At 39.7% G+C, this 11,726-nt stretch overlaps 2 protein-coding genes across 2 annotated transcripts; one reads left to right on the top strand and one right to left on the bottom strand.

Annotated features, from left to right (window-relative positions):
- The first annotated feature begins 1,906 nt into the window (after positions 1-1,906).
- Positions 1,907-3,874, top strand: LOC131429033 (uncharacterized). The gene has a single exon (XM_058593084.1). It carries the CDS (start codon positions 1,907-1,909, stop codon positions 3,872-3,874), a length of 1,968 nt encoding a protein of 655 aa, XP_058449067.1.
- Positions 3,875-8,410: 4,536 nt separating this feature from the next.
- On the bottom strand, positions 8,411-9,289 carry LOC131429032 (uncharacterized). Its single transcript, XM_058593083.1, has one exon. It carries the CDS (start codon positions 9,287-9,289, stop codon positions 8,411-8,413), a length of 879 nt encoding a protein of 292 aa, XP_058449066.1.
- Positions 9,290-11,726: the final 2,437 nt, after the last annotated feature.

The raw sequence follows: 11,726 nt of genomic DNA, 5'->3' as shown, positions 1-11,726 counted from the left end.
TATTACCACATCCATTATAACACAGGAGTTTTAAAATTTGAATCGAATGAACTGATAACATCAGTTTCATCATATTATGTGTTGAAAATTATGGGAAACGCAAAACCACTGTTAGAAATCTTTTTTACACGAAATTATTACACCGTATGATATACCATACACACAAATGTTAGCATCGTGTGCAACTCTAACCAGCATAAAATACCAAACTGACATGTAAATGTAATTTATTATTTTGTTACAACTCATGCAATCTATATTAGTTTAATATTTTGATTGGAATCTCGAAATACTTGTTAGTCATAGCAAATTTGATATGTTCCAAACATCTACAAATCATCGTAGGCCGCAATATCTTGACCATGGCCAACACAGTTTCAAATTTCCTAGTATTACATACCATACGAGAATTTAACCTGCGCTAGTAATATTTCAATCGTTCGCGAAGTCGATCGCGCGAAGTTATTACCCTTTATTGTTATTATTATTTACACTGTATGTATCATCATTCATCATACCGCTGCTATGCGCGTGGTTTAAAATACATTGTTTGCGCTTTTTGTCACTATTCCGGATATGTGCATAGGTTGTTACTTTGAACCGTTGATGACATGTCGTCATCGTGAATGGGTTTCAATATATTTAATTAGTACGAGAAAACGTTCTACCGTTTCATTTGAGATTTATTTGTACTATTTAAGACACTTTGAATTTAAAATGCAAAACTACTTGTTCCGATATTTTTCTTATGTTATAGTTGGTTGCAAAAATATGAACCACCAATCATTGCCGAAGCATAAGCGGTTGTCAAATATAAGAGTCAGATATATGTCTGTTTCTTTATTTCATTTCATTCGCGCGCGCGTCAAGTGCAAAAGCTACTCAATGATATTATCGTCGATATGTGTACGTGATAGTATCTGCTGCGTTTGCTCGTTTTGTCAATCTATATATTATGTGCTTTCATTAGCACCGAAATGCCAGCGCGGACGTTGATTATTAGTACGATCAGAACTTTGTATGCACTCAGTCAATTATGTACCTGACCGCTTTTATTCTAACCGTCTGCTCGCGTAATAAATCCCATTTTTTTTACTCTATCGTTCGCAAACCTGACCGAAGTGAAGAAATAGAAACTCAAATTTTTAACATGTATATATATATATATATATATATATATATATATATATATATATATATATATATATATATATATATATATATATATATATATATATATATATATATATATATATATATATATATATATATATATATATATATATATATATATATATGTTCGAGATGAATCTGTCGAACCAGCACCACTGCAGTAACGAACATAATTTCGATCGCAGCCACAAACGTGACATGCCTTATCGTCGATTTCGGAACTCATCGGTTGGCGCCATCGTTGTATCGAGATCACTCATAGCGACAGTATCAGATTAATCATATATACACATACACACACATACTTAATTGTACTGTACATATAGATAATAAGATTAATAGTGGCCACTAATAAAGATATCGCTAGGCAGTTTCATAGCGACCAGAGAAGGGAATGGAGTGTACAACTGCTAACGTCTATTTTGTACAAAGGAAATTGCCCTGTCTGTTGGAATTGTATTTGATAATTTTACTTCGTGAACCAGAATAAGGCTCAACCAATATTTCGACGAGCCGGACAGTGTCGAGTCTCGCACATCAAAAGGTGCTTCGAACCGGATTGCTAAGAGCGAGATCATTAGCAACATTAAAGGTAAGTGGTCGTCTTTTGAGCTTGAGCATCGCGTGTATAACCTAATTAGAATCGTGTGCCTTGAGAGAGTTATTGTTCTTTGGAGTGTCCTCGTTGACCAATTTGGACACTTTCGAAATCTGTGCGTAATAACAATTAGTGATGGCTGCTGCTGAGAAGAAAGCCGCCATTTTGTCCTTGCAAAGAACGCTTAATGCAGTTCAACAACGTGCGTCGAAACTTTTGATGTTCATAACCTCGTTCAAAGATGAAGACGATCAGTTGATGCTTGAAACACGTGGGCAAGACGTGGAAGAATTGCGTGTGACCTTTTTCGAGACAGAGAGTAAACTATTCGGCCTAATAAAGGACGACGAATTGTCTTCCTTAAAGATGGAAAGCGAAGAGTTCTACGACCTTCTTAGCGAAATTCGATATCAGATCGCCAAGAAATCAAAACCCTCAACGATTCCCCTTGAACCTAAACCAAATTTCGACACAAGTTTTGCCCAAAAATCGAACATCGAATCTCACATAAAACTACCAGAGATAGCGCTTCCAAAATTCAACGGCCATTACGAACAGTGGCTTTATTTTCGCAGTCAGTTTAATCTTCTTGTTCGTCGAAATGATAATCTGAACGATCAACAACGATTGCATTACTTGCGATCCTGTCTCTCTGGTGAAGCTGCTGCTATTGAAACACCAGAAGAATCTTTCGAATCGTTATGGACGGCATTAGTAACACGTTATGAAAACCGTCGCTGGTTAGTTGATCGCCATCTTGCCGATATCTTTCAGTTAAAAGTGATTCAAAACGAGTCATCTGTCGATCTTCGCGAATTGGTGAACATCGTTCAGAAGAATCTCCGAGCATTGTCTTCGTTGAAATTGCCTCTCGATCCGCTTTCCGAATCAATGATAGTTCATGTTGTTGCTTCTCGACTAGATAAAGAGACCCATAAGGATTTCGAATCACATGTGATCGGTACCAATCTAGTTAAGTGGCAAGAACTGGTAGACTTTTTACAAAACCGTTGTCGGATTCTGGAAAATTTAGAACAGGACCAAACACGGTCTCGTGGCAATACGAAAACTCCCGGTCATAAATGGACCTCAAGAGTATTAGTGAATTCTAATCGAGAAGCCGAGAATAAGAAAAAATTCTCGTGTTTTCATTGTTCCGGTGGTCATTACATCAACGAGTGTCCCAGCTTTTTATCTAAGACGCCATCTTCGCGTTTCCAACGAGTGAAAGAGCTCAAGCTATGCGTTAATTGTTTTAGTAATCGTCACGTGGTTGTGGATTGTAAAAGTAGCTCGTGTAAGGAGTGTGGTCAGCGCCATAATACACTACTACATTTCGACTCTAGAGGATCTAGTACTAATACAGAGGTGAAGAATAGTACTTGTGCAATTAATAGTCCAATAAATGAATCTAATCGTATTCAACTTTGCTCTATATTGCAACCTGTCGTGTCTAATGAACTGACGACTCCAGTCTCGATGGATACGCACGGACCAGTGGCGTCTCATTTTCCGAGACAGCCATGTAACCAGAAGGTGCAGTTGTTTTCAACTTCCGAGCAAACCCTGTTACATACTGCTATCGTTTGCATTCGTAATTCCAGTGGAGAACGTCAGGAGTGTCGGGCGGTTCTTGATTCCTGTGCAATGTCGAGCTTTATCACAACTGCCTGCGCTAACCGATTGCGCTTAAAGGCTTCCCCATCGCAAGTGTCGCTTTCTCCATTTGTAGACAACCATGGAGTCCTCAGGGTAGGGGGACGTTTGTCAAAATCATCGTGCTCATACGATAACAAATACCAGATGATTCTACCAAGGAGCCATCCCTTCACAACCGCAATCATTCGCTGGGTGCATGAGTCCAATATGCACGCCGGTATTCAAATCACGTTAGCATCAACGCGGAAGGAATTTTGGATTATTAGAGGCAGAAGTGCGGTGAAGAAGGCAGTCAAGGATTGCGTGGTTTTCACTAGTACCGAGAACAAGGACAATATTCAACGAACCTACGGTAACGAGATCGAATGGCGCTTCAACCCCCAGAGGCACCACATTTCGGTGGTATTTGGGAGTCTAACATTCGCCAAACAAAGAATTTACTGATAAAATATACGGCAGGTGCATCGTTAAGTTTCGAAGAAATGTTGACCGTCTTGTGTCGAATTGAAGCCATTCTAAATTCGAGACCAATTACACCGGTATCGGATGACCCAGAAGATTTCGAACCGGGTCATTTCCTTATTTTACGGCCGTTGAACGCCATCGCTCGTCCCGAAGTCAGCGATCATCAAAAATATCCAAGACGACGTTACGAACACATCCTCTAAATCATCCAACAGTTTTGGAACCGTTGGCAGTTGGAGTATGTTTCGTCACTACAACAGAGGCACAAATGGCATGATAAGGTGGATGTTCAAGTTGATCAACTTGTTCTTATAAAAAAGGATAACATACCTGTTCAGAAATGGTTACTCGGCCGCATTGTCAAGGTTTTTCCAGGCTCCAGAGGCGTAGTGAGGGTCGCTGATGTTAAGACGCAGAATGGAATCTTGAGGAGGCCCATATCTAAATTATGCTTCCTCCCTATCGACCCAGAGCACAGTTGTTCGAGATGAATCTGTCGAACCAGCACCACTGCAGTAACGAACATAATTTCGAACGCAGCCACAAACGTGACATGCCTTATCGTCGATTTCGGAACTCATCGGTTGGCGCCATCGTTGTATCGAGATCACTCATAGCGACAGTATCAGATTAATCATATATACACATACACACACATACTTAATTGTACTGTACATATAGATAATAAGATTAATAGTGGCCACTAATAAAGATATCGCTAGGCAGTTTCATAGCGACCAGAGAAGGGAATGGATAGTACAACTGCTAACGTCTATTTTGTACAAAGGAAATTTCCCTGTCTGTTGGAATTGTATTTGATAATTTTACTTCGTGAACCAGAATAAGGCTCAACCAATATTTCGACGAGCCTGACAGTCGAGTCTCGCACACATATATATATATATATATATATATATATATATATATATATATATATATATATATATATATATATATATATATATATATATATATATATATATATATATATATATATATATATATATATATATATATATATATATATATTTGGCCGGTTTACGGCAGAAATGAGTTATCTTCAGGTTTGGTTTAAGACTAAAATTTATTCTTAACAACTGGGGTTATTTATACAACTTCAGAAGGTGCCTTATCATGTGGCGCTTAGAAACTATAAGAATAATGTTATAAAGGGTTATCGTTTAAATTCAATATAATTCGGTTTGCGTGAGCTAAACTTTTCTGCAGAGATCAGCAGAAACAATCGTAGAGACACAAAAGCAAAAGAAGTACGTTTTGTGAAGCGATTGCGGATTGTCTCTCTGACAATAAAAACTACCGCGTGCTTGTTGCTTGTAGCGTTGGCGCGCGGTGATAGACAGCGTTCAGATGATGCTACATTACTCCCCTCTTAGACGAGGCGTCGATCTAGCTGAAGCGTTGTGGGATGACGACTCGTCGACCAAACCGGGTCACCTTCACTGGTCGACGTTCAACATTTGTGGTAGCTGGGGGATCAACACTACTGTGTAGCTGCTGCTGCTCATCAGTTGAATATGCTGGTTTCAACCGATCGATGGAAACGTTTACCATTCTATTCTTTACTCTAATTTTGAAGAATTTTTTATTTCGACGTAACACCTCAAATGGACCATCATATGGGGGCGATAGCGACGGTCTCACGGAGTCATTTCGAATGAAGACGTGCTTGCAATTGTGAAGATCATGATGCACAAAAACGCTTTGTTTACCATGCCATGCCGTTGCCATAGGTTTCAAATTTTGCATGGTCGCTCGAAGCTTGATAACGAAATCAGTTTCGTTTTTCTGGCTGGTGTTCTCGATGAAAAATTCAGATGGTATACGGAGGGTCGAACCGTACACCATCTCAGCAGGAGATGATCCAATGTCTTCTTTGTGAGTTGTCCGTAAGCCAAGCAAGATCATTGGCAAGTAATCCGACCAGTGGTCCGGGTTGTGACAAAGGATAGCTGCTTTAAGTGTCCGATGCCATCGTTCGATGATTCCATTCGCTTGGGGGTGGTACGGTGTCGTTCGCAGGTGGCTGATGCCCATTAATCGAACCAACTCAGCAAATAGAGATGATTCAAATTGACGTCCTTGGTCGGTGGTGATGTACGCAGGTACACCGAATCGAGCTATCCATCCAGTGACAAGTGCTTGAGCGATTGTTGTGGAAGTCATGTCAGGAACAGGGATGGCTTCCGGCCATCGAGAGAACCGGTCGATGATTGTCAAGCAGTAACGGTTGCCATTGCTTGGTGGAAACGGTCCCACAATGTCGATATTGATGTGCGAAAAACGATCGTCTGGTGCGGAGTAACGGGTAACGGGTGATTGAGTGTAGCGTGTTACTTTAGACCGTTGACACTGTAGACAATTCTTGGCGAAAGCGATGCTGTCTCTCCTGATGTTTGGCCAAACGAATCGTTGAGTCATCAATTTGGCTGTAGCACGTGTACCGGGGTGAGAGAGATTGTGCGTCGCTTGTAGTACATCCTTGCGAAATGGTTTTGTGATAAACGGTCGAATCTGTTGACCGGAGCAATCACAATACACTTGCTTTGAACTACCTGGAATAGTATAAAGTAACATCTTCAACGAAGTTTTTGATTTACCGTTAATAATGTTTTGTAACTCCTCATCGGTTTGCTGATTGTTAGCAAGTGCGTCGTAATCAATGGTTGGGATGGCACGGACTGCAGTGATTCGGGATAATAAATCTGCTACGATGTTCTCCTTGCCATTAATGTGACGAATATCTGTTGTTATTTGACCGATGTAGTCCAGTTGGCGTGCTTGACGATTAGATGCTTTGTCGAGCTTCTGATGAAAGGCGTATATGATCGGCTTGTGATCTGTATAGATATGGCAACAGCGTCCTTCTATCATATACTTAAAATGTCGCACCGCAAGGTAAATCGCGGTTAGCTCACGATCGTAGGTACTGTACCGTAGTTGTGCTGCGTCAAATTTCTTTGAGAAGAATCCTAGTGGCTGAATATTTCCGTAAACAATTTGATGTAGTACTGCTCCGGCTGCTTTGTCAGATGCATCTACCCAAAGAGAAAGCTCAGCCGATCTTGCTGGATGTGCTAGCAAAACTGCGCTCGCCAGTTGTTGTTTGCATCGTTCAAATGCTGCTGTGGTGTCGTCAGTCCAGGTCAAAGCGGTTCGATCGTTGCGTTTGTTACCCGGAGTCATCGCTAATAAGGGTATTTGGGATTCAATAGCGTTTGGCACGAATCTTCGATAAAAGTTTATCATTGCCAAAAAACTTTTTAGCTCCTTAACTGTTGATGGTTTCGAAAATTTTTCGATCGCTTTAACTCGTTCGGGTAGAGGACGGATTCCATCAGCGTTGACGGAATGACTCAGAAAGACAATTTCTGCTCGGCCAAATTCACACTTTGCAACATTGATTGCTAAATTGTGCTGCTGTAATCGCTCAAACAGCTGACGCAAATGGTCGCGATGTTCTTCAGGTGATGACGAGGCGATGAATAAATCGTCAATGTAAGGAAAGACGAAATCCAATCCGCGGACGACCTCATGAATCAGCCTTTGAAACGTCTGAGCCGCGTTTCGTAAACCAAACGTCATGTATGAAAATTCAAAAAGTCCGAATGGCGTCGTAATAGCCGTCTTGGGGATGTCTTCAGGATGGATCGGCACTTGGTGAAACGCCTTTTGCAAATCGACCTTCGAAAAAATAGTTTTACCTTGCAAATTCATTGTGAAATCCTGAAGGTACGGTAGTGGATATCGATCCGGAATGGTCTGAGCATTTAGAGCACGATAGTCTCCACACGGACGCCAAGAACCGTCGGCTTTCTTGACCATGTGAAGCGGGCTGGCCCAGTTGCTACTAGACGGTCTGCAGATGCCAAGCTTCATCAGGTGCTCAAATTCACTGCGAGCTGCGTCGAGCTTGTCTGGTGGTAATCGTCTCGGTCTAGCGTAAACGGGTTGGCCAGTTGTTTCGATTCGGTGGACGACTGATGATTTGCTTGCAGTACCTGGCAGAGTTAACCGCGTTATGTTGGGAAATTCGGCTAGCAACTCAGCATACGGTGAAACTGCACTGAATGTTTTTACGGAATATTCACTGACACGTGTAAGCTGTCCTGTCGATTCGAGTAATGTGACATTGTCTATGAGGCGATTTCGTTTAAGATCAATTAATAAATCGAAATGGCTTATAAAATCGGCACCAATAATTCCAGTTGTGACCTCAGCGATTAGAAAAGACCACAAAAATTCACGGCGAAGACCAAGGTTAACTTTTAGAAGAGCCTCTCCGTACACATTGATGGGTGTTCCATTGGCGGCGAACAGTTTCAATGCGGTTGGTTTCATCCTACTTGAACTGGAACCTCTCGGAATCACGGACACGTCGGCTCCAGTGTCGATCAAAAATTTCATGTTTGTGTTAGTGTCCGAGATTCTTAGGCGAAAGATTGTGTTTGCATTAGAAGGTTCGCCGGCTTCTTTTGCAAGTTCAAGCGGATAATTTCATTGTTTGTTCGATGAAGCAGATGACTGACTGAACGAACACGGCATTCGACATCGGTGCGCTTCATTTCCAAAAACACGATGATACCAACATTGTTCGTCTTGCGGTGTTTTGTCACGGTACGTCCATCCCCTCTTACCGTTGCGCGAGTGGGAGCGCGCACGACCACGAAAAGTGTTATCGCAACGCGATGAGAGTACCTTCTCTAGCTTGCTTGATAGTTGCGCGATTTCTCGTTGGAGGCTTTCTATGCTGCATAGGGATGATTTTTCAGGAACGGATTGTGATGTAGACGGCTCAGGTTGCAGAACTGAATCCAAGGTGCTGATATTACGAAGACTCATTGATTCGACGATAGCATCGGCGATTGTCGTTCTTTCAGCAGCATCTCCTTTTGATGCGATCACAGCTGCTTGGGCATAAGGGGGTAGTCTTGATGCCCACAAGTCGAGTAACACATTTTCACCAAGTGAATCACCAGCAACACGTCTCATATCATTGAATAGTTTGCTGGGTTTCATGTCTCCGAGCGGCATATCTGACAAAACAAGCTGCAAACGGCGCTGCTGACTGTCAGCGAAATGATCAATGAGTTTTCTTTTTACGTACGTGTATTTTTCACTGGTCGGCACACCGTCAATAATCGATCTCAATTCTGTCAGCTTGCTCGGGGGAACCTGTGCCATCACAATGTTAAATTTTCGTGTATCATGAACGGCGCCACCGATGCCAGTTGCAGCGAACCAGAACTCCAGCGACATAAAGTATGATTCAATATTAGATTCGCTCATATTCGGCAGGGGGAGACGTGGTGAACTAATTGATTCCAGCTGCATGCCACCAGCGGGTTTCGATTCGTCCTTATCAGAATCAGGCATTTCACTACAGCTTCAACGACCGTTTTTACTTCGAACGCGTTCAGCAGAATACGAAACTTCTAAAAACTTTTTTCTAACGATCACGTCGGGGTCACCACTTTGGCCGGTTTACGGCAGAAATGAGTTATCTTCAGGTTTGGTTTAAGACTAAAATTTATTCTTAACAACTGGGGGTATTTATACAACTTCAGAAGGTGCCTTATCATGTGGCGCTTAGAAACTATAAGAATAATGTTATAAAGGGTTATTGTTTAAATTCAATATAATTCGGTTTGCGTGAGCTAAACTTTTCTGCAGAGATCAGCAGAAACAATCGTAGAGACACAAAAGCAAAAGAAGTACGTTTTGTGAAGCGATTGCGGATTGTCTCTCTGACAATAAAAACTACCGCGTGCTTGTTGCTTGTAGCGTTGGCGCGCGGTGATAGACAGCGTTCAGATGATGCTACATATATATATATATATATATATATATATATATATATATATATATATATATATATATATATATATATATATATATATATATATATATATATATATATATATATATATATATATATATATATATATATATATATATATGTCTGGTAGACTAACTACCACCTATAACTACCTACGTGAATTCACTGCGATCGCGTCGCTTATGTACATAATCAATTAATTCGATCGGTGATACAGTTTTTTTCTGGCTGATGCAATATGTTGAAATAGCCAGCCGTGGGCATTGCAATAACTCAACTCGTCTACTGCCTATACTAGCTAAGATATAGATTTCTGTGGAAAAATTAGGGCTGCTGCATTTGGTATATAATATTTTAATTATTTGTTGTATCTTTCTTTCATTGTGTTTTTGTAACTTTTACATGTCCATATTGACGTATCTGTATTTTTTCGACATCTTAATTTGAGTGCGTAATTTGCACGTTAGAAAACCACAATTTATCCATTTTTTCCATTCCGGGATCGCGATCCCCTTATCCAAACACACTTAATCACTCATACTAATATCATTGCATAAATGCATACATTATATAGAAATTATTTGCTGGCCAGCGTCGTCGTTACTCTGTCCGCTTGTGTCTTATCTTTTCTTGTCGTATCCGTCATATCTCATCCCCATTTTCGTTTTAGTTCGAAGTATATTTGTTTTAGTATATTTTCAGTGTTAGTTTTATGTTAATGATAAACCATCTTATTTCCCCATAGAAATTCTCCTTATTTATACATTGTTTCCGTATTCCATGCCATTATGTTTACCTCTCTTGTGTAATGTACTCTTATTTTTCTAAACGCATTGTGACTTTTCCCAAGTTCATTTTAATTTGTAGCATTATAGCTTCCTACCAAAAACATATTTTGCTCACATCTATAATCTTCCTCTTGAATTTAACTTTTTTTCTTATGAACAGCACGGTATTGCTGTGGATGACATAATTCCTATGTTTATAATATATTTGAATTTTCTTGATTGGTTTGAGTTTTTTTAATTATACTCTTTTTTTTCTTCTTCATATGTTTTCCCCCCATTATATATCTTCTTTGACAATGTAACCTATTGCTTTATTGTCCCTCTGATGTATCTTTGTCCTCATCATTTTATAGTCATCAGTTTCACCTTATTTTTCTTTCTTTGTTTGGTGTCCATTTGTTTTCATTGTGTTCGTTTCAAAGCATAAGTAAAATTTTAATTCTTATTGACCCCCTCTTATTACCCTCTAACAGTTTTAATATCCTTCTGCTCGCATTCATGTTTTTTTTTTTCTCGAGTTCGAATTGATTCATTTCGACTTTCATCTTACATATTTCGCTGATATTTTTCCCTTCTCGGTATATTGTTCATGTTTTTATCTTATCCATTGTTTTCCTTACACTGTGGTTTTAAGTTTTTCGTGGAATTCTTATGTCAACGTATCATTGTATGATGTTTGCTGTTAATTTCTTTTATAACTGTAGCCTAATTTTCTTAATCTCAATTACTCTCAGGGTTTCAGTTTCCTTATATTTTTAATATTATTCCTTTTTATTTAGTTTTCCGATGAAACTCTTAATACAATATGTTTATTTTCGTGTATTGCTTTGTATACATTTTTGAATTTTTTTTTTACTTTTCTAATGTTTCTTGGATAATAACTTAATTATGGCAATATTCTGTGGTAAGATTCAGTTTCTCAATCGGTATACTTTTTCAATCGGTTATTGTGAACCTTTTCTAGTCTATTCCCATTTTTTATAGTTGTTGTTTGCTCACTAGGAAGAGCGACTACTTCATACGGTCCTCTCCAAAGTGATTGTAACTTTTGTCCTGCGCCTGTGGGATTGGCTTTTACTAGCACTAAGTCTCCCCACATTGGTTGCCATTCGTAGGAGTTTTTATCATATAATTCTTTGCGCTTTTGTTTAGACGCAATTAGATTCTCCCGGGCTTGATGATGAAG

Source organism: Malaya genurostris, chromosome 2 (genome assembly GCF_030247185.1).
Source record: "Malaya genurostris strain Urasoe2022 chromosome 2, Malgen_1.1, whole genome shotgun sequence".
NCBI lineage: Eukaryota > Metazoa > Arthropoda > Insecta > Diptera > Culicidae > Malaya > Malaya genurostris.
This window is presented reverse-complemented; position numbering and strand designations above follow the sequence as displayed.